At 34.0% G+C, this 24721-nt stretch overlaps 1 protein-coding gene across 2 annotated transcripts in view; it reads left to right on the top strand.

The window, feature by feature from the left end:
• Window positions 1–24721, top strand: part of robo1 (roundabout 1) — a 289875-nt gene that overhangs the window by 236071 nt on the left and 29083 nt on the right. For both annotated transcript variants that reach the window (XM_065360488.1, XM_065360489.1), the window contains exons 3-4: window positions 19608–19761; window positions 21869–21999. In XM_065360488.1, the coding sequence (XP_065216560.1) occupies window positions 19608–19761; window positions 21869–21999 (285 nt within the window). The remainder of the gene's footprint in view (window positions 1–19607; window positions 19762–21868; window positions 22000–24721) is intronic.

Raw genomic sequence — 24721 nt, forward strand, 5'->3', positions numbered from 1 at the left:
ATGCATCGTTGCGAGTCAAGGAGACCCAAACGAATAATCGACTACACTATGCCCAACTTACCAGCGCATCAGAAATACCTACGTTTAAACGTTTGATATATCGAACAATTCAAACGTCCGGTAATCTAGCTTGACCACTACTTACTTACGTTATATAGCCTCTCTCAAATACACAGTCTGGCGTATGCATTTATACCTATAGTAAACGTTGGTTCGAAGAATACCACCATCTCGTACAATCAAGAGCTAACTATACGAATACCCAGATGGGTAAAATGCATCGGTATATTGGATTACAAATATGGAAAAAACTAGTAGTACGTTTTTTTACAAATTACATTTAATGAATCAAAACGGTGAAAAATTCGTCTGTAAATAATAAATAAAACCTTCGGACTCTTATATTCCCGCTGATTCGACAGTAGGTATACGGTATACGTGGTATTTAATAAATAATAACGAAGGGAAAAAAATCTCCACATACGTATAGTATAATGGAACAGTACTGGAGGCGATTCCTAGCACAAGACTGGATCTGTATAGTATAGAGAGTATTGGACAATAAACACGTTAAAAAAGAAATAAGAAAAAAAAGGACTGGTAGCCGTTTCTTTTTTATGTCTATCGAGGAGTTTCATATGGCTGAGGAATTGAGGAAGAGAGCGCCGAGGAGGGACTGCGACAAAATGTAAATTACAATTCGAGAAATCAAAAAAGACCAGCGAGACGATCTAATAAAAATAAAAATTTTAACAACTGATTAAAAATTAATCTTTTGTAAAAGGCGAGCTAAAAAATAGACGAAGTCGTGCTGAGCATCGAGATTAATTCAAATATCTGATCGCAGCGTGAAAATATCCATTACTCGTGTATGGTACTCTTCTAAAGTAAGCTATGTTGCCAATGATTTTTTTATTACCCGAATTGTTCTGTTCGCTTGTTCGTAAACGAATCAAGAGGTAAAGAGAAGGGAAATTAAGCTCGTGTTGTGTACTGTATGGTATCTTGTTTTGTACATCACATATATGTACACATGTTAATTTCGTATACAGGGTGTCCGGTGAAAAGAGATATCAAAATGAAAATTTGGATGTCATATTGAATATCACTGAGTAGAAGTCTCTGATGGGTGATTTTGTTTTTGTTTGAAAGTTTCCTATCACACAGTTCAAAGATAAGTATTTCCCTGGAGTTCGGGGGGGGGGGGGAGTAGGAGGAAGAAGTGATATTGAGAAACATCAAACCTAATAGAAAAGTTATAAAATAGTATTGAATTAGGTTTCCGAAAGCATTGATTTGATTCCAAAAAATCAAAAATTGATCGATGAGAGCAGGGAGTTGGGCTCCAAAAGTTTTAAAAATATAATAAGGCATCAAATATATAGCTTTTTTAGGAAGCCCGGATTTAATTTTGGGGTCGAGTGACTTTCAATATGACGGATCAGAATCAATAATGAAAATGTTCCCTTCAAGACGTCTTTGAGCTTTTCGAACAAAGTAAAAATCACATGCATTTTGGACCAAATGTGATAAATTCGAACTTTTTAATTTAGATTTTATTCGAACACAGTTCCTTTGATTTTTTTGGGAGGGAGGGTGAGGGAGGGAGGGAGGAAATAGATATTAGAATAGGATTTGAGAGGTCAGATGAAAAATTTAAAAACTTTTTAATTTCACTTTTTCCTCATCAAAGCTTTTTTGAGATTTTCGAGCAAGTGACTTCCAAAATAAAACTTGAGAGGTCAACGAAATAGATCCCATTGGGTGTCAACAGTTCTGTTCATTCTGCTAATCCTATTTTTAATAAAATTTATCAAAATGTCCTGCTTTTTTTCAACCCGACTTCAAGTTTTCATTTCATTTCCATTTTTTGGAATTTTGAAAAAAAATTTGTTTTGCCCACCAGACTGATGAAAAATTTTTGTGTAAGAAACACATCACTTTTGAAGAACTTTGTTAAAAACGTTCAAAACAAGATGGAAAATTTGAAAAACGAAATATTGAGATAGTAAAAACATTGCCAACTCCTCCCTCGTCCTCTCCCGAAAAATTTTGAAACCCCCATAACCCTGGGAAAGTAAAAAAGAGTTGAGAGGTAATATTTTCACCCCTCTCCTCCTTCTCCAAAAAAGTCGTGCAATGTTTGCAGAATGATTCATCCATGAAAAATTGAAATGGTGAAGATATTTTTGACACTTTCCCTCCCTCTAAAAAATCTCAGAATGTCCAAATGCATTAAAAGAACAAAAAATTGGCATGTAAAATGTTGAACTTCCCAGCCCCTCTCTTCTCACCCCCGAAAAGAAGTCGTAAAGTGTTTGATAAAATGTCCTGCCAAAGTCCTGTTTTTTTCATTATGAAATTTTGTCAAGACACTTTGCCCCAGAATCAAATTTTTATGAAGTTTGATTGCGTTTAGTATATCGATACCCAACATGAAAAAAATAAACATTCGAGTTCGACCGCCATCATCCCCCCCCCCCCCGATACAGAGTTTTTTTGATATTTTTGAGCAAATTTATCTCTAAATAGAATTTTGAAGGAGGTCAAATCACGTAGATTATATTTTAACAACCAATGAGGAACATTTGAATATCCTAAGCTTAGCCCTCTACCCACTTCAGTTTCTTTAGAGATTTTGTAGAAAATTGATTCCAGAATCAAATTTTACACCTTGACAAAAATAGATTCCAGAATCGAATTTGAAATGTGAAATTACGTAAATTTTGGCACCCTAATTCGAAAATCTAAAAATTTTGACCCTGACCCTTCTCTCAGCACAGCTCTTCTTGTGATTTTTGTGCAAATTAAGCCCAAGACAGAATTTTTGTAAGATAAAATCACATAGATTCTTGGACCAAACTTCGAGTTTCACTTTGACTGTTTCCTCAAATCAACTTTTTAAATTGTTTTTCGACGAATTGAATCCAGAGTCGGATTCGGGAGATCAAATAGCATTGTATTATGACACGAAGAGAAATTTTAAGATTTCCAATAGCCTTGCCTGCTCCCGCCTCACTTCTTTTAGGTTTTAAGCAATAAATATGCGTCTGAACTGAACTTGGAAGACCAACGAAATAGATCCCAGAATCGATTTGGAAAAAAATGAAAATCTTGAGTTTGACTTTCAACATTAGGTACATCCTCTTTTGACACCAAATTCGAATACCAACTTAATTTTCAGATAAACACCCTTCAACTCCCTTCCTCCGCACTTCTAAAATTTCCAAAAATCAAACGAACGCTGCAAAAAGCCGTTTGACAAGTTGTTTGTGTTTTCCCTGATTTTTCCATGTTTTCCAGATCAATTTCTCAAATTTTCCAAACTATTGTAAAATGAATTACACAATTACACATACGATCAGGTGGGGGGAGGGGGTCTACATTTTTCGAACTAATGAGCGCCAAATATCGTTAATAGGTCTACAGTTGTGCCCTTTTTTTCCAAAATTTTTAAAAGGCCCTATTCTGTTAACAAAACATAAATTGTATGTATTAATATTAATTCGCATTCTTCTGGTTTGGAAAATTTACAATTCAAAAAATAAAACGACTTCATAAAGAAATAGATTTTTTTTAATGTCAACATTTTTCAAATTTAATCGATAATTTTTTGAAATTTCAGGGCTCGTAGTACTAATTTTTTCCGGAAAAAAGTGACTATAGTACCTAACCTAAAAAGCAAATCTGTTTGAAGTAACCTTTTACAAAATTCCCTGAATTTTTGAGTAAAAAATGCTGTAAATTCCAAGATTCCCTGGCTTTTCCAGTCCGACCAAATTCCCTGACTTTTCCAGGTTTACCAGACTTGTGGACTCCCTGTTTTTTTGGATAAAATTCCTTTCACAATCCCAAGATCACCCTCCTGGATTTTCACAAATATGACCCCCCCCCCTCAAATCGTAAGATTTATCCTTAACTGCGTTTTTGATGATAAGCTCAAATTTGAAAATCAATTTCTAAATTAGTACGGATTTTCTTCCTCCCTCCCCAGCTGCTGCAATTTTAAAGCGGAGGGGATCAATTTTCGCTCTGATGAAGAAAGAGCAGAATCACTAGCTGACCACCTCGAGAGGGTGTTCCAGCCACATGAAATGGACTCACCCCCCCCCCTACAGTCGTTCAACTTGGAGGCCGCAGCACTGGCTCCTTTACCTCTCTTCAAGCCAATGGAAATTGCAAGCGAAATATATCGGAACCTAAGCTGCAGAAAAGCGCCTGGTATAGATGGCATCAATGGAGCAATGCTGAAGGAGCTTCCAAAGAAAGGCCTGGTACTAATAACAATAATATTCAATGCAATATTAAGACTTGGCATTCTTCCTAAAACGTGGAAAAGGGCCAAAATTATAATGATATGTAAGCCTGGCAAGCCACCCCAAAATCCAAGCTCCTACAGGCCGATCTCGCTCCTCTCAGTGCCATCTAAATTGTTTGAAAAGCTACTTCTCAAAAGACTGGCGCCAATTTTCGAGATGGCAATACCAGATTTCCAGTTTGGGTTTCGGCACAAACACTCAACAGTGGATCAACTACACAGGGTCACTAACACCATCAGCTGTGCTCTAGAAGAACGCAAATTCTGCGCTGGAGTATTTATCGACATTGCTCAGGCATTTGACAGAGTTTGGCACCAGGGCCTGAAGCATAAAATTAGGAAGTGGCTGAACAACAGGTACTATGATATCATTTGCTCATACATTGAAGATCGTCAGTTTTGCGTAGCCCAGGGAGATGCTTTGTCCTCCTGGAGAAACTGCCTGGCTGGTGTGCCTCAAGGAGGAGTTTTATCGCCTGTCCTGTATCTCCTCTTCACGTCAGATATTCCAGTGGCTGATGGAATAGTTGCTGCTCTATTCGCTGATGATAAGGCTATACTTGCTGTTGACAAAGACTACAAAACAGCCATTGCTTCACTACAATTGGCAGTTGACAGAATTGCTGAGTGGATGCGGTCATGGAAAATCGTTGCAAATTGTGGGAAATCGGTACATGTCGACTTCTCTCTACGTACCCACCCTTATTTGCCAATTATTATTGATGGAGCAGTGGTGCCCTACTCCAGCTCTACGAAGTACCTCGGCATGCATTTGGACTCAAAATTGAATTGGAGTCAACACATTCGAGCAAAAAAACTGCAGTTAAAGGAGAAAATGCGCGAGTTGTACTGGCTCATGGGGCGAAAATCGAGGCTAAGCCTAGAGAACAAATGCCTGTTGTATCTGGCAATTGTCAGCCCAATCTGGCTATATGGTATCGCTCTCTGGGGCTGCGCCTCAAAATCAAACATTTCAACAATCCAGAGGTGCCAAAACATAATATTACGGACGATGACGGGAGCGTACCGGTATGAACGGAACGCCGATCTTCACAAAGACCTGAAAATTAGATACATCGAGGAGGAGATCTGCAGGCATGCCGAACGGCATGAGACCAGACTACACAGCCACTGCAATTTCAGTGCCATCCAATTGTTGGACAACTCGAACGACACGCTTAGGCTGAAGAGATACAAACCCTCCGACCTACCATCAAGGAGAATCATGTGATGACACGCATCTTCTGAACAGCGGTAGAATCGTCGTTGGGCGCTCTCAGCCGGTCATGGTGATTTGGTGAAATGCGCCGATGGATGCCCAATGTGGCAGGGATCGCGGAATTTAGAAAAAAAAAAAAATGTAGAGTGTGGGTTATGGAAGCGTAAAGTTCGCTCACTCAACTCAATCTCAGGACACCTTGTATGCATGCAGGTAATGCACACCCAGTACTACTTAATACTTATGTATCTATAGGCATTTCATTATCACAGGATTTTAATTACCTTTATGACAGGTGTTATTACTACCTATAGATACACATATTCGAAACGTCGTAGGCGTTACATCCGAATCTAGGTGTGAACTAGTACATCGTTAAAAAATAAAAATCACAAACTCGATATGTAACTGTATGAATTTTCTGACCCCGAAAAAATAGCCGAAAAACCGGCAAATACATACACCTGATGGCTACACATAGATCGTAAATTATACCTAGACCTACCTACCTACTCCAACTCCGGTCTATTCGAAGAGTAAGTTAATTTTGAACAATACTAAGCGAAATTTCGACCTATACTGGTATTTTTTCCAGCCTGTTTCGGCGCGGCGGCGGTAGCTCGAGGGAATTTCGGTGGCATGGCGCGACAAGAGATGCAAATCATCGCTTCCGAATCGATGCCCTCTCCACCCTCCTCGTCCGGCCGCGTCCCATCGTCGATGTTCCCGAAAAGAATGTAACGCTAAATTAAATCTGCCTTAATGCTTAAATTAGGTTAACCAATTCGAGCTGAAAATTATCCGGCTGGAAATAACGGCGGCGTAGCGAAGATAATTCGCGAAAATTTTCCGCAAACTGTCGTAGGTGCGTGGGAATGAAATTTATACACTCTATTTACATTTCATTAATATCGAGTCGCATTAACGTTGCGTTGGCAGCGATTTTATCGGAGCCTTAGTCGGTCGTTTGCAAATGCTAAGGAGAAGAGGTATAGGTACGTAGTATTTGTGTTGTATTCTACGGTTCTCTGTTGTATACTATAATATTGTTGAGAATTTAGGATAGGGAAAAAAAACACACCAACCAGCTCGATTTGGCCGTTTAATCTGGTTATTAGGGGAAAGTTTCGCAGAGAAGGAAAAAATTAAACTCGCAGCTTTGCACGGTTGCCTATGTATAGATACCTACGTATATCTAATAGAATAGTCTTGCCGTAATACGCGGAATATACCAAAAGCTCGAGCATTTAGGGTAAGAGGTCTAGGCTATGGGTATGGTATAAACGCGTAATTGGTGAATTAGATAGTGTATTTTATAATTGGGGTTGAGGGATTTCAAAAGAATATATGCATTATCCCTTTTTACGTTGCCAATATGCGTGAAATTTACGACCGGTGTTTTATTAAGAGAGAGAGACTAATCGCATGATTATAATGATCACATTCCGTCCGTCCGATTCGAGCTCTCGAGAAATTATTTTTCTCTAATTGAAAAATACGGGTATCATAAAGGAAAATTATTATCACTTTGGTGTTTTTTTTTTCTTTCATTCTTTCTTATACGCACGTTTGCGTGAATTAGCGATAGGTACCGAGAAAAAAAAGAAAGTTATTTTTTTCCATTACGTTAAGTAGAATTAAAGCGTTGTAATTACGTACGAAGGGTGGGTTTTGGTTTTGTACCATAGTGGATAAAAAAACGATCGATTTAATTTGGAATCTGTGTACTCATTGTGACCCATTTTGGTGGGATTTCAATGAAATTTGATTAGATTCGATCAGAAAATAGCTACAAAAAGGTAGGGTGTACCATATTTATACAATATACTGGTGGTAATTTTTTTTCGTTTTTTCCACTCCCATCTTCTAAAGTTGTTGCCTCGGATGAGAAAATAGCGTCATGAAATTTTCTCTTTCTAAACAAGCATTTTTTCCAAGAAAACCTTCCCTCGGTCTCCCAAATATGACGTTGGTTCCCTTATGTGAAATCCTTCAAAGCTCGAAAAAAAAAAATAATAAACAAAGAAGCCCCCAAGTTGAAAAATAAATTGATGTCTATTGTCTATGTAGATACAAATTACATATTGAAAATTTTTCATCTCTGAGCAGAATTACTTGTTTGATATTCTATTTTCATAATGGCTACTGGCAATTAACGACGAAAGTGATCAATCCACAAGCAATAATCTTGGCTAGTTCAACTCATCCAGTTGGGTATAGGCAATAAAACTTGAAAAATCAAGGTAACTTATAGCTATGAAATTAATCTTTTAATAAATCAAATTATTTTTGTCAACTTAGGTTGAGACCCAGTTCCGTTTTATTCATCATGGAGGGGAGGGGAGGGGAGGGGGGAGGAGAGCAAATTGAAAACATTAAAAAAGTGTTTTTCTGAGGAAAATGGACTACATAGGTACAAAGATTAAAATTGAAAAAAAAGTAAAAATACTCATTTTTCTCATCTTTTTGAGGAAGCTAAGCATGTGTTTTACAATTTTTGCAAAGATGACCTTGTTTGCCCAATGGGGAATTTTCCACGATTCTGACAAAAATGGACTCTTTTTGACATTTTTCTTCTTTAAAACACTTTTTGACAACTTTTTCAAAAATTGGCACTCTCAACAATTTTGTCCATACACGTAAATTTTTTGACAATTTTGGCGAAAATATAATTTTGTTGGGCAAAATCTTTGGCAAGAATAGGACTGTTTGACAATTAACACTTTTACACTTGAGTAAAGGCAAAAAAAAAAAAACAGGATTAGGAACTGTTTTTATGCTATGTAGAAATTGCCATAAAGTATAAAGTCCTGTTTTTTTTTTGAAATTTTCAAAGCCTTGCTTTTTACCAAAAATTTTATTTTATTTGAAGGATCAAAAGAAGAAAGCGATCTCCTACAAATAGTAACATTTCACTCATGCACGATTATGATTGAAATCTCAATGGTAAGTCCAATACATGACATCTACACTTCTACAGAGACGGTATATTTCTTCATCATCACATCATGATTCAAAAGATTTTTTACTAATATGTTGTTGTGGTTAAAAATTCTTTCTTGATAGATGTTACTTCTTATGGATATCCTTGATTTCACACTAGTATTTTCAAATCCTCGAGAATTGTGCTGTTCTTCACATACCACAGCGCGTTTATAAGTTTTCTTAGAATTTTGTTCTGGAATCTTTTGATAATCAGGATATTGGATTCACTAGCCGAACCCCATAGTTCAATGCCGTACAACCAAATGGGTTTGAATAAACATTAAATTTGTATATCAAGATCTTGTTTTGTTGGTTCAGCATATTAATTCCCGAAGCAGTCAATAAAGTGATTTGAGTTTTTTGTCGAGTTGAGTTCTCTTCATTCAGAATGTGATCTCTTGACAACGTTTTTTCTAAGTATTTCTTCATTATTAAACATTAGTGAGTGAGTTGTTTCGACTTTTCTTCTGGTAAAAAGGATGTAGCTCAATTTTTCACTATTGATTTTGATTCTCCAAGTTTGACGACACCATTCGTTTATCCAGTTTAGGTTGTTTTTCAATTTGCCTATTGCAACATCTGGATCAAAATCTTGTGTGGTAATTGCAGTGTTGTCAGAAAATGTCACCATTGTGACATCGCTTGTCAAAGGAATGTAACTCGTGTAAGGTAAAACTGCCTATTAGTACGCACCGCCTATTAGTACGCATTGCGTTTTTCTCGCGATTGGTAACACTGATCGAAAATTTGACCACACCATGACGTAGCTGACTAATGACCCTAGTTTCTCCGAAAAAATCACGCAGTTTGATTGAAAACTCTGTCTCTGAGAACAATTTGAATGAAAAACTGTGTTTTGGATTTTTTTTTTCATCAAAATGGGAAATGAGATTGAACATATTAAAATAATGTTATTTGGTAAGTATCTTATACCAATCGATCCGTAATTTTATGTAGTTTCTTATGAAAAAAAAAAGACATTTCAAAAATATTATTTTATTGTAGAGCTAGACATCATTTTATGTCAGAACAAAAAACTTCCTATAAGTACGCACCTCCTAAGTCCTATTAGTACGCATCATTTTTGCATGTAAATTTTCATTTTTTTGATCATTTTACATTAAAATGAATAAAATTAGCTGAAATTGGTATTTAGTCCATCTAAGTTCAAGATTATGAAGTCTGATCATGATACTGACGCTAATTTTAAAAAAATGGACAAAAAATATGATGTTAAAAAAATGTATTTTTTTAAAATCTGAAAACTTTGCTTTTTCGGTTATTTGAATTGCTAATTTGGTTTTTTTCACAGTAATTCCCTCTAAATATGCCATTACACTTTTTCAGTGCTTTTTGTTGGATTTTTTACCATTTTCAACGTGTATTTACTCATGCGTACTTATAGGCGGACGTTTGCGTACTAATAGGAAGGACGCATTTGAGTTGCCCTCATTTTTGCGTTATTACAAAAAAGCAGCAATGGGAAACTCAAAAGTGAGTAAGCAGTTATGTAGCCAAGGGTTCAAAGTTTATGTGTACAAAATTTCATAAATGTTTATGCACAACTCTGGTTGCTGGAGCGTCTCAAACCTTAACCGCGTACTAATAGGCGGTCTTACCTTAGAGAAGATATAATATTGGGCTCAATACACTTCCTTGTGGTACTCCTGCTTGGATTGTTCTGAAGTCAGAGAAAGTATCATTGTACGAGTATCTAACTCTAAATTTTCTTTGTTTTATTAAAATGGATTTTTTTTTTACAAGGAATTCTAAAAATTATCATTTTGACACAGATCTGTGTTTTTTTTTGGGGGGGATGAGGGGTCTAAATTTTTGAGACCAGATCCGCGTCATGAGTAATATCAGATTTTGAAAAACTTGAAAAAAGAAGAAGTCGAAAGAATTAAATTGAGATGAATTCTTGACATTATTGAGATGTTTAAAAACTTTGAAAAAATTAAACTTTATGGAATTTTAGAAACCTAGCTATCCCCCCCTCAAAAATGTTGAAAAAATTCCACGTTGCTACACTCGTGTCTCCTTAATAGTATATTTTGGGTGAATTCAAAATTTTCTATTCAAAACATGTTGAAATATGGTTTTTTGTTCCAAAAAAAAAAAAAAAAAGAATTCCGCCATTGTGTGGCAAGGGAGGCGGGGTGGGGGAATTCTTTGGCCCCAACAGTTTTTTTAAAAGCACCCAACAATGTTTCATCAGAATTTCAAAAATCCGAGGACAGGGGCATTTCAACTATTTTACATGGGAATAGGTACCTACCCTTTTTGATCTCGACCTTTGCTCATGAAAATTAATGATTTTTGAACCACTGCAATACTCAAACTGTAAGCTCGATTTTAATAAAATTTTCACCGCAGGACTCTCCAATTTCCATCTTCATCCGTAAATTTTTTGTCAGAATTGGTCAGAATAATAGTTTATGCCTCCAACACGGCTAAAAGGCTCAAAATTGTCCTGGTTTGTCTCCCACTCGAAGAGCACTTCCTCACTAATTAGAGCCAAAATACAGAACATGTTTTTTCAATTCTACCCTAAATGGTCATTTATGATACAAAACGAATCAATAGCACTTTTTCCTACGGCACCCTAATTTATACTCATGTAAGGTAATCTTTTTTCAATGTTTAATCGTATATCGTACGTATATCTTTGGTATCTCGCAATCTAGCATAAAACAAAAACGTTGCAAAAATCTACGCTCGTGTATCAAACAAAGATCTGACCTTTAGTCTCCCTGCTCTGTTTACTTTCTGCGATTTGGTTTAGGGCGACTACGACGGAGACGCTCGCAAATACCCTTATTTTCGGCTTCTACGAGAACGTAATACGTATCGCGGGTGAAAAGTCACCATTCTTATGTTCGCAGATCGCCAAACTTTTATATATATTGCGGGACCTTTTTATTTGAGCTCGCTGCGTGTGGCGCTATAGAGCGGATGTTATCAGCGTAAACGTGGCCTTATATATACGTAGACGTACTTGCTGGCGATGGTGATGCGGTTGATATAATGAAATTAGTACACCGGGTCGGGTGGTTTTATTCGTTTTGCACCCAAGTCGAGTCGGGGTTAGCAGACTGGTAATAAATTACCAGCCGTATAGTACGAGGAATTGCTTGCTCGAGTAATTTTCGAAACGATTAAAAAGCCAAACAACGCGTTATTTTTCATCTCTCGGTCAATAAACTTTCGAACCGCATCGTATTAAGATTTTACCGTCGAATATCTCACAGGCCTCTTATTTAGTCGACTTGAAATTCGACGCGATGTTTTGCAAAATTCCTCGTACACTCGTCGAGTCGTCGTCGTCGCGTCGGTGTAAACTCGACTCAAACTCGCCAAGTTTCACTTTCCTCCTCGGGCGTTTGGGAGACACGCGACCGCAAAACACCTCCTCGCCCTATTTCAATCTCATTTTCATTAATTTCAAACTACAAAACCAAAAAAGCCAAACTCCTGCAACTTTCCAGCATACCGCATCAACAACTACCGAGATTTATACGCCATCTTATACTCCTCTTCTATATACCAAAAACTAAAACTTGGCCAGATTCGTTAAAGAGACGCGAAAATGTCCGCAGCGAGTAATTCATTACTTATAACGCGCGACAAACCAACGAAATAACCCGCCAGCGTCAGACAGATGCCATACATAACAATTACCTCTAGTTAGTCGAATACGCGTGTAATTTTACGTTTCCCGCAAGTCCTTCTTGTCCGTATTGCATTCTCTCGCTTGTACTCACCTCATGCTTTGTTTAACTTTGAGAAACTGTACGTAAAAATACCACACGGTGCCCCTGTCCCTGTCCAGTGTCCATACATATAGTACAATCGACTTGAGAAATTGTCTCCTTCATGAAAATACGTAGTTATACTCGTCGTTGATGAACAGTTGGTCTCTTTGAAGTTTTTTCCCTCCCATTCTTAAGAGCCAAGATCTTGTAAGTATAGTGATATTTTTTGTAGTGTATTTGTGTCGGTAAGAAACGACATAATGTCTCCTTAAAATTACAATAAAGAATTCAGTAATCAAGTCTACGACCCCCCCCCCCAGATTTTCATCAAAATTGTGACTTTGTTCATTCATAGTTATAGTTTTTTATTCAACTATTTCAAAATTCTAAAATATTTTACGCAGTTTTGCAATTGGTTTTGATTAAAAAAATCATGGCGGAGCAACAAAGTGAGAATTTTGCAATTTCTGGCAAAAAGCGAAACTTTTGACACTTTCAACAAAAGAAAGAACTTTCTGTCAAGTTATGGTAAAAAGCGACACATTAGGACAAAGTTTTGGAAAACAGGGGATTTTTTGGAAGTTTTTGCAAAAAAAAACACCACTTTTGATAATTTTTGGCCAAAAATGAAACATTCTTGACAATTTAAGCAAAAGGCAAAGTTTCTCAATGTAATGTGAATATTTTATAAAATGCAAGACTCGTGCAATTTTTACAAAAAGCCAGACTTTTTGAGAATTGGCAGTCAAAAGTAATACTTTTTGTGAACTTCTGACTGCCAAAGTTCATTTGAACAGCTCTTGATAAAATTTTTTGAAAAACTGGAATTTCCGAAAAAAAAAATTCGGGAGGCTTCAAAACGACTTAAAACTATTCCTACTCGACTCGAGTTCCTGAAAATTTCTCCAAATGCACTTTCACGGATGAAAAAATCTCAAATTGACATTTTTCCGTTTTGATATTTTACCAATTTTCACTAGAGTTTCATGAATTTTTGGCAATTTTCAGTGATTTTTATGAAGATTTTACAGTTTTTTTAAATGATATTTTATGCAATTTTTTGTAGTAGGTATTTGATCATCTTTTTGACAATTTTTAATTTGAGATGTTACATTAACTTCAAGCCATTCTGGACTACCCAAGTGTATCATGATCATGGCAGTTTTTCACACATTTTCAAACAATCTTTTCAAGATTTTGCTCAATTCTGAAGATTTTTTTTCATTCTTAATTCAATAAATATTTGATCAATTTTTGAAGATTTTCAATGATCTAACACGATTTTGAGAAGTTTTATTCGAATTTTGAAGCTTTTTATCCTATTTTAGTTATTCGTGTTTTTTTCTCAATATTTAAACAAATTTTAATTTTTCGAGCAATTTTTTCAACACAAATTTTTCTCAGTTTTCAGCAATTTTTTTAATTCTTTAATTTAATTTTTTGGCGGTTTTTCGAATTCAAGAATTTTTGCAAATTTTATTCTAGGAAAATTAGGCCGTTTGGGGGTGAAGGGGAGAAGAGGGGGGGAGTCATTAAATTTCAATTTTAGCTTTTTCAACATCATCAGGTATTTCAAGATTTTTTTGGCGGGAGGTGGAAGCTTTTAACACCTTCACCATTTCGATTTTTCGTTTTTCAAATTTTCAAAATTCTTGTGAAGTGGACGAGTAAGCTAATTTTTTTTTCAAAGAAGATTTTTTTGAACGAAAACACAACAGCAAATTTTTCAAAAATTCACAAAAGAGGAAGTAAATGGAAAATTTTAAAGTTATTTGGTTTCACAAAATGTCAAAATGCAGCACATTTTGATGAGAATCAAGAAAAATACAAAACTTGAAAGATTAGCAGATGGTTGAGCAAAAATGAACCCCCCCCCCCCACAAAGTGAAATATCTTGACCAACACGACAGAAATTTGTTTTATAAATTAATGATGACAGAAACTGACAAAAAAAATTAAAATGTGAAAAAACCAGCTAGACAGCTGAAATTTAATGTGCACCCTATTTTGAACTTTTCGAATCAATTGGTGATTGTTTAGAATCGTTTTCGGAGTTTCCAATAGATTTTTATATTTTTATTTTTGGAAAAATTGTCTAAAACGGGCAAAAATGAAATTCAATAAGGTGTAATCTTGGATAACAACCTTGGGATTTTTTTCCGACCGATCTTAGCACAAATTGTCAAAATATATTTTTGCCAGTTCAAATCCAAAAATTGTTGCCAGAGATTCCTTTACAGTCCAAAAATCCATCGATTAGGCTTATTAAGAATGGCTTGAAACCGTCATCAATCGATTTTAAAATCTTAATTTTTCACAGAAGTTTTCTGTGTCTGGTCGAAAAAAAAATCTAAAGATCAGTTTATTCCGAAATAATTCGGCCTGCATCAAGTTAAGAAAATACGTTTTTTTTGGCCTTCTCTTCCTCTCATATTGTGCAGCCCGAGATTTGAAAAATTTTCATTCCTCCTCTTTTCGGCGCTCAAATCCATCAGAATCCAACTAAAATTTTCTGCGACCGAAAACTCAGCACGATTCCAAGATTAATTTGGTAAAATTCGAGAAATAGTTTTCGAAAATTTTTTATATCGATTTTTGCTCATAAAAATTGATAATTTTTGAACCCCTGTGAAACTCGAACATTCTGCAAATTTCAATAAAATTTCCACCTCAAGACCCAAATTGATCTGTCAAAAATAAAATGATTAGAAATGGATTCGTGAGTACACAAATTGTTTTGAACCCTTTCCAAATGTTTTAAAAATCAATTTTGTACAAATTTACACGAAAAATTGAAATCTCTTATTACGAAAAGTCCGAAAGAAAATCCCACTTGGAAAAGAATCGCAAACGTTTCGCTTTTCTTTTTTCTTCGAATCGACACATCAATTTGAACGACTTCATCTTTTTTATTCACAACGGAAATTTTTCTCTGCCTAGCTCATGTAAATGCTGAAAGCACCAACCAGCGCTTATCAAGAATACACGAGCAGACTTTAAAGAAATTATAAAAAACATTTATTCGCGAATTTATTCCTCTTGTCGTGTTGTTGAGGTACTTCGACAAAGACTCGGCAATCTGCTTTCGACAAAAAACTTTTTCGTATTTCGAGAAAATTTTTCAACTTTGAATACATCCTTAGGTATAGGTATTATTCAGGAAACGACGACGACGAGAAAGATAACTTCTTTCATGAGATTCGATTTTTCACGCGTTTCCTCGCTTTCTTCTGCGGCGCGGCGGCGGCGGCGGCGGCGGTGCTACGAATTGCGAAAATTCGTTGAATATTAAATTATTACTCATATACGCGTGTTTTGGTGCGTAACTCTATGTAGATTAATAATAAATGACGATTCGCGCATCAAGCGACAAAGTAAATGAAATTTTCATAATGGAAAAATCTTCTTCGAGGTGGTGAGATGGTGGTGAACCTGCGTCAAAGCGTTTCACCAAAGCTCTCGTCTCTTCGAATTATATCGCGTAGGTATATACTCGTATAGCTATAGGTAGAGACGATTATGTTGAAAATTTCAGCAGCGATAATTCTCAATTTGAGTTACACTTCGCCTCGAATGCCAACAATTCGAGAAATTCGCATTGTACGAGTACTATACAAAATACAATCTAATTTTAACTCTATATATTTACACGGACCAACGATGTGAGTAATTTCAAATGAGAAAATTACATCGTTTCGACGAGCGTTTTTAGACTTTCGAGTCAGCCAATAAAAAATTCTTTTTGGGTGCGATTTATTCGTACGAGTGCGAATTAAAACAAGGGACATGTCTCTGAAGTCGATGACATGAGAACGATGTGGTTAATTTTGGTGGAATTTTTTTATAGTGAGTTCAGTGAGCTGAGCAATGTGCATCTACATGTTTTTTTGCTGCAATAGAATAGCGTGTTCTTTAAGGTGGCCCTTGAGCGAAATTTTGAAATTTGGGGTACTCGCTACTCGACTTCTTCAAAAAAGGTAGTATATCTCACTAATGGAATTTTATTTGATTGAGCACAGAAAACTCAAGTGTGAATTTTTTGAAGAAAAAAAATCAAAAATTTTATCAAAAAGTAAAAAGATCTTATTTTTACGTAAACCCATTCCTCAGCCTCTCAAATCGATTGGTGATAGTTTCCAGCTATTCTTGAGCATAATCGATGGATTTATTTTTGGATTCAAAAGGAATCTCTGGCAACATTTTTTGGATATTATATTTTGAAGTAGATCGGTCGAAAAAAAATTCCAAGATTGTTATCAGAGATTACACCTTATTAAATTTCATTTTTGCCCTTTTAAGACAATTTTTCAGAAAATGAAAATCTGAAAATCTACTGGAAACTAGAAAAACGATTCTAAACCATTAAATTTTAGCTGTTTAGCTGATTTTTATCAGATTTTAATTTTTTCTAACGGCAAAGTGACTAAATTAAAATTTTTAAAAATTTGTCAAAAATTGAATAATGAAAATTGTTGGATGCTTTTTCAATTTTTTTCACCAAGTCTAAAAAATATTTTGTCATGCTGTTCAAGATACTTCCCTTAAAGGGGTGGTTCATTTTTGCTCAGCCATCTGCTAATCTTGCAAATTCTGTTTATTTTCTTGATTCTTATCAAAATGTGCTGCTTTTTGACATTTTATGTAATCAAACTTTGAATTATTCAATTTATTTCCCCTTTTGTATGTTTTAAAAAAATTTTCTTTCGTGTTTTCAACAAAAAAAAAATTAAAAAAATTAAAACATTATTGCTCGGGGAATTAAAAATTTGAAAAACGCGAAAAATAGAAAAGATAAAGGTGTTTTCAAGCTTCCTCCCCCTTCCCCCTTGAAAAAAATCATTCTTCTTCTCCCCCTTGCTCACCAAACAGTCAAATTCTCCTAAAATAAAAATTGCAAAAATTATTGAATTGGAAAAGTTCAATAAATAATTGTGTCAAAATGAAATAAAAATGTTGCATAAATTTAAGAATTTGAAAATTGCTAAAAATTGAGAAAAATAGGTAAAATAATAGTCAAGTTCGATTTAACTTGAAAAAATTGCTCGGAACATTGAAATTTGTCTAAACGGTATTGAAAAAAAAATACGAATAGGATGCAAAAAAAGGCTTCAAAATTCGAGTAAAACCTCTCAAAATTACATTAAATCATTGAAAAATCATCAAAAATGATCAATAATATTTATTGAATTGAGAATGAAAAAAATCTTCAGAATTGAGCGAAATTTTGAAAAGATTGTTTAAAAAGGTGTGAAACTGTCATGATATAGGCACAGGTAGTTCAGAAAGGCTTGAAGCTGACGTAACATCTCAAATTCAAAATTGTCAAAAAGATGATCATAATACTCCAAAAATGGTTTGGAATTCTGCATGAGTTGCATAAAATACCATTTCAAAAAAATATTAAATCTTCATAAAAATTACAAAAAATTTATGAAACTGTAGTAAAAGTTGGTAAAACATCAAACATTCTTTAAAAATGTGTTGAAATAATGTTCTTAAAACATTTAAAAATGACTGAAAGTTGCTGAAACATTTCAAAATTTTTGTAAAATATTGCATAAAAAATGTTTACCTAATATATTTTTAAAAATTTGAAAAAAATGATAAAATATTTTTATCATGCATGAAAAGCTGTAAAAATTTTATAAAGTAAAATAAATCATAGTTTTTACATAAAAATAGCTGAGAATTCTAAAAAATTGATGAAATTTCAAAAGAATTGAGCAAAAGTTGATAAAAAGCTACAAATACTTGATAAAATGATGGAATATTTTGAAATTTGAATAAAATTTTGTTAAACTGCATGAACAAAAATTTCCAAAAATCAATCAAATATTAATTTCATCAAAATTGCATAATAACTTAAGTGTAAAAATTTTCAAATTGGCATATCAGTGTTTAAAAATTTTTATCAGTTGAGAAAATCAACGAAATTGAGTACAATTTTGAAAAAACTGTATTAGAGCTTCTTAAAATCTCTTTTTAAACTGTATGATTTTAACACCAAAAAAGTTGTGAAAAATTACAAAAAATTGATCAAAAAATATGTATTTTTGAAATGGATCGAAATTCAACAAAAATTGCACAAATACGTAGGTAAGTGTCATAAAAACAACAAAACTTATCGTAAAAAGGACTTGAAGTCGTCAAAAATTAATTAAATTTTAGCAGAATTGAATAGAATTACCCGCGAGAAAGAGTATATGGAATAAGGTTTGTGTGCTGATCCAAAAAATCGATTTTGACTTTTTTGACGCATTTTTGAGTGAAAAAGTCTCAAAAGTTGAAAAATCTACATTACTTCTTCATCTTCTCCCAAAAGAACAGTTAGAGTCGTTTAAACTTTACTACTCGAGTTTTTTTGAAAAAATCGCCGTGATTGTTTTTTTCGAAAAAATTTCTAGTTGTGAGTTTCAAACAGCTTCAACATTTTGTGGGGCAAGATGGAGGGGTGGGTTGCAAATTTGGACTTCTGGATTTTTTTTACGTTCAATATTGCTTTAACACAACTTTTTTTAGCTTTTATGCATCCAAATCTGTGCCCCATCATCCTCCCTCTCCCAGACCAAAAAATTTCAAAGACAAAAAAATTGCATTCGTATCTAAAAGAAATCAACACTACCTTAAAACTTTTCAACGATTTTTTTTTCAAAAAAGTGATTTTATTTACTATAAGCTAAACTTTATTTTATTTCAATATTTATGGTACCCAAAAAGTTCCATAAAAATTTAAAATTCGTCAAAAAATGCCTACAAATTTTCGAAACTGTCAAAAAATTAATTAAATTTCAGTTGAATTCAGTATAATTTGCGTAAAAAGCATAAAAACATCAAATTGGTCATAAAATTACTAAGAATTATTCAAATATTCGAAAAAAGTTCCTGTTTCACTATTTTTATTTAGATCAAAAAATGAGATGGGTACTCAAATTACTGTGAAGAAAATCAAAAATCAATATTCCCAAAATATCACTCATTTAATATTTCGAATCTGAGTTTGAAGGGGAGGGGGGGGGGATCATCGAAATATGGTGACAAATCACGAACTTGTTTTATTCGATCGGTGCACTAATTCTAATTCACATTAAATCAAAATATGACATAGAATTAGACAAATGGAATGAATGACCTTTCTTTCTAAAAAAGGGACGAGGAGGGAATTTCGACTTACTGCAAAGCACTAAATTTTTGCAGCTCTTAAAAATCCCCTTCGTATTTATATTGTGCCCCTTCACACGATTTTATTCGTATTTTTCTAATGGAATTTCACTGTAATAATGCTAATTACGCCCGATTTTAATTCTTTTCCTCTCCTTTTTTTTTGTCGCAGTTCTCAAAGAGGATTTCCGTCTGCAGCCAAACGACACAAGAGTAGCGGCCGGAGAGACCGCGATGTTAGAATGCGGACCACCGAAAGGCCAACCGGAGCCGACCGTGTACTGGACACGAAACGGGCAAAAGCTCGATACGGAAGTATCTAAAAAGTTAGTATTTTACGCCCGAGTTGAGTTTAACGCGTGCGGTGATTTTCTTATAGGGTATTTTTTTTCCTCTTTCGTCTTTCTTTGTTTGATGTGCTGGGATAAGGATGACGATGACCCCCAGTCTGCTGCTGTTGTAGTATATAAGAGTATTTTTCGAAGTGAACGTAGGTACTTGGAACCGTCGAACAAGATGTTGGAAACGGTTTTTAGCTAATTCCATAGCACGTGATTAGAGTACGTAAATTGGACCTATGTTGTAGTTACCAAGAAGGAGAAAAAAGTTTTAAACTTGTGTACAAACATTCGACTCTTTCGACAACACGAGCGGAATTTTTTTAATTTTTCCAGCTTGATTTGGGAGTATTGATGGGGGTACAGGCTCCCCATAATGGTGCATCGTGTGACGAGAATGAATTGTTGTATTTTTTGAAAACTTTTACGTACTAGAGCGAATTTGTTTTCGTTTTGTACTCGATGAAAACACTCTTGGAACTGGTTAAAGAGCGATGAAGAACTTAAGGAATTTTTTTCTAGCTGGAATTAGGTCGATATTGTGTAAAGTGTCATGTTGCGAGAACATTTGCGCGTTATTTTCCAATATTCGCCAATCACGACCTTCTCTCGTCGTCGATATTAACTTATCGACTGTGGCATTTTTTCCCTTCTGCCTCGAAATGAAATTTTTTTTCATCCTCGGTTGAGAATATTAAAGTTTACCTATTTTCGTTTCAATTTCATTGTTCGTTAACCTTAAAGAAGCATTTTCGCCAAAAGTTAACATTTTTTTCATCCCTGCGATGAAAAGATACACGAAAATTAAATTTTTATAGCGTAACGTAGGCCTGCGATATACTTATCAGGTCTTTTTTTGTGCCGAAGAAATAACGACGACGACGATGAAGGCATCATGCGTCATTCGAAAGGGAAATAAGGATGAAATTGAATCGGAATTTTTTTCACTCGTTTATTATGGCTTTTTATAATATCGGTGAAGGTTATTTTCTGTTGGAAATCGGAATTCGCGAAATTGAATGGTGAAAAAAGTTGAACGAATGGTTGAAAAGCTGATTTGTGTTTTTCAATGAGTCATTGTGATATTTTGCTCGAGTGCTTTTGGAATGGATAATTTGATCAATTGTGATGGGGGAAGGGGGGTTGTGAGTTGAATGGGCTTGTCTCATGAGTTGGATTTGGAATATTTGAATATAAGATGGTGAATTTCTTAATCAAGTTTCTTTACAGAAGAACCTTACAGTAGTCCAGATTTGAATTTGGGCGTTTTTTAAAAATTAGCAGCTCGTAGGGTGAACATTTTTGCTCCATTGGTCAATGAAAAGTGACATAAAAAGTCCGAAAATTCTAAAACGAATCGAGAGATTGAGAAAAAAATTCAGAAGTTTCAAAAAAGGTGACATTTTCAGAAAAAAAATTAGAATGTTCGCCCAAAATCGTCATTCTGTGATTCGAAATTCCCAATTTATACCTACCTAAATTAAAATGCAAAGAATCAGCGAAAAAAAAAAATGCTAACCAAAGAAATTCATTCATCGAAATTCGATTCGCGAGTATCGCGAATTAAAAGAAGAAAAAAGTTTTCGCCAAACAAATTTCTATTGTTACATAATGAAGAAGTTGGTAGAGAAAGTTATAGATACCACTGTATTCGATGAGATGCATCCCTTTTAATGTCTTTTACTTGGAAATTGAAAAGGGGAGGCGAAAAAGTTGAACTACGAATAGTACGAGTATCAATGAAGTTAGGGAAAAAGTTATGCTTAATGATGACGTCTTGAATGTTGGCAGTTGTTTGTAGAACCGGAGATCGAGAAAGAGAATAGAAAAGTAAAAGGAATCGAACAATTAAATTTTATGGCGTATACAACTTTTTGTCGTTGAAAGTGAAACGTAGATGAAAAAAGGAAAATAATGGTTTAAAAAGTATTTTCGATATTTTAATCGGAATTATTTTTGTATATTATTTGTTTGGGATTATTGTCTCGGCCTTTGCGAATTTTCAAGGTTCGAACTGTGATTATGAGTAGGGAGGGGGTAAAACTGAGCCATGTGCTGTTATCTAATGGTGATTTTCTTTTTTTTTTTTTTTCAGGCATCGTATCGTTGATGGAGGCAATTTACTGATAACCGATGTGAAAAAAGAAGATGAAGGAGAGTACCAATGCGTTGTGCAGAATATGATTGGGAGTAGGCATAGCGCTGTGGCTCAGCTCACTGTTCATGGTACGTATATTTTTCATCAGATTGAAATTTTTCTTATTGGGTAGTAAATGATATGCCATTTGTTCAGATTGCCCCTAACAAGGGAAAAAGAGGGCACCGGGAAAGATCAGATCAGATCAAATTCAGATATTTTCTGGACCGAATTTTATGTGATCACTGATCAGATCAGGAAATTGATCTTATCTTTTATCTTCGCTTATCTGATCAAATGAAATTATATCCATTGAAGAGAAAGTGATCAGATCTGAGCAGACCTATATTCAGATTAACTTGATCAAATCAGATTGAATCAGATCAGATTCCTGAATTCAATTTTATGTAGTCAGATCAGGAAATTGATCTTATCTGAGCACATCTGATTTCATTTTCATTTACCTGATCAAACATAACCATATCTACTCCGGAGAAAGTGATCAGATCACATCAGATTAAATCTCAATATTCTCAAGATCCAATTTTTTTTATCAGATTGAAAAATTAATTCTATCTGAGCACATTTGATTTGATTTTAGCTCATCCGGCCGAATAAAATCAGATCAAATCTGACTGTGAATATTTCCTGGATTCAATGTCATCTGTTCAGATCAGTAAATTGATCAGATGTGGTTTTATCTTCACTTATCTGGCCGAATAAAATCATATCTACCCAGGGGAAAATGATCAGATGTGAGCAGCCATGTTCTCAGGACTGTTTGACTGATTTGATTGAATCAGATCAGATTCCGGAGCCCAATTTCATGAGATCATATCAGAAAATTGATCTTATCACAGCAGATCTTGTTTGATTTTTGCTTACCTGATCAAATAAAACTATATCTATTCAGTGAAAAGTGATCAGATCAGATCAGATTTTATCAAATATTTCCTGAATTCAATTTTATGTGATCAGGAATGATATCAGACCGGTTCAGTCCAGTTTGATTGAAGTTGTCTTTGGGACAGTGATCGGATTTAATTTGATGTGATATTAAATTGTATTCAAGGTATGTCCAGATCTGATCTGATTCAACATGTCTAAAAAATCCTGATCTGATGTACCTACTAGTTATCAAATATGGCTGACCACTGATCAGATTTTTGTTGGATTTTATCGGACCTGATCAGTGATCACTCTCTCCTGAGCAAATGAGATTAGATTGGTTCAGATAAGCACATGTGAATTTAGATCTGACCAAAGACAATCAATTTCCTGATTTTATCAGATCTTATCTTTTCCCCTGGGTGATCAGAACGGTTTATTTATACTCATTTGATCGGATCTGATTGGATGAGATAAGATCAGATTCGGGCATTCCCTATACAAATCTATCAAGATCAGATCAAATTGAATCAAGGTTTTGATTTGATCAGACCTGATTAGATCTTATCATTTTCCCCATGAGTTGTTTTGTTTTTAAAGATAATGATAATCTCTGATCTAATCAGAATTTAGACCTGATTTGATCGGATTTTTACTAAAACAGATCCCTTACTCGAATTTTTAACCAAATTACGTATTTTTTTAAAAATTTCAATTTTGAAAGAAACGGTTCTTTTGTAATTTTTTTTTTGAGTTTTTCATTTCTATTTCATTTTTGTCCCCTCCTTCTCAAGTACCTGAAAATGGTGCACAAAGAATGCTTATTAAATAGAATTTTAAATCATTAAAAAAAAAAAAACTTAAATATTTTTTCAAGTTGTTTAGTTTGTGTGAACTTTTGCATTAATTTATTTACTAAGCAGGTATTTCTTTATTATTCAATCAGCTTGGAAAAATTGAAATATTTTCTTGGTTTTCATTTTTCTGCAATTTTTTTTCAGCTCAGTTTTCATTTTCTTTTGGTTTTTTTCTAAAAAGTACCAAACAACTGCTTCAGTTTTTTGAATTTTCAGTAAAATAGGTAGATTTATTTTCTCAGATAAAATAGTCTTCCAGTAATTATTTTTAACGTTTCTAACGAAATGAAATTTTTTTATTTTGATTATTTTTTAGTATTTTTTCTAAATTTTTGATTGAGAAAATAATGCTTGTTGAGTGAAATTATTTCTTCATTATCTAATATTATTATTTTTTTTTTTTACTTTCTAAAGGTTTTCCCTTTTTTTCATACTCAGTAAAAATTTAACAAATCAACCAAAATTTTAAAAAATGATTCAAAAAGTAATTTCATATTTTTTTGATTTTAAAAAACGAGACAAAAAGAAATCGCGGATAAATCAAAAAATTAATTTTTTTGGAAAGTTCGAAATGCTGATCGAAAAAATTATTTAAATTGAAGCAATTTTTTGAGGTGTTTTTAAAATTTTTACAAAAGTGAAAGAATCCGAGTTCTTTTCAAATTAATCAAAAATTTAAAGTAGTACAAAAAATTAAACAAGCAAAAAAATTTGGAAAAATTGAAAAAAATGTATTTTTAGAAAAAAAAACATGAGTTTAAATTACAAAAACTTTTAAAAAATGAACATTACAAAAGAACTGTTGCTTCCAAAATCAAAAATTAATTCCATTCATGACATTAAGATGCGGGAGGGGGGAATCCATTTCTGTAAACAAATTCTTTTAAATAAGGATCCAAGAAAACTGATCAGATAAAAAATACTTGAAACTCAGTGAAAAAATATTCTTACACTTGAAATCAAAAAAGTAAGAGTAAGAATCAATTTTTTTTAAAAGTGACTTTTTTACTTACAAGAAAATGTTTGATTACTTGAAAAAATGGATGATTCTATTCCAAAGTAAAAA

This window comes from Planococcus citri, chromosome 4 (genome assembly GCF_950023065.1).
Source record: "Planococcus citri chromosome 4, ihPlaCitr1.1, whole genome shotgun sequence".
NCBI lineage: Eukaryota > Metazoa > Arthropoda > Insecta > Hemiptera > Pseudococcidae > Planococcus > Planococcus citri.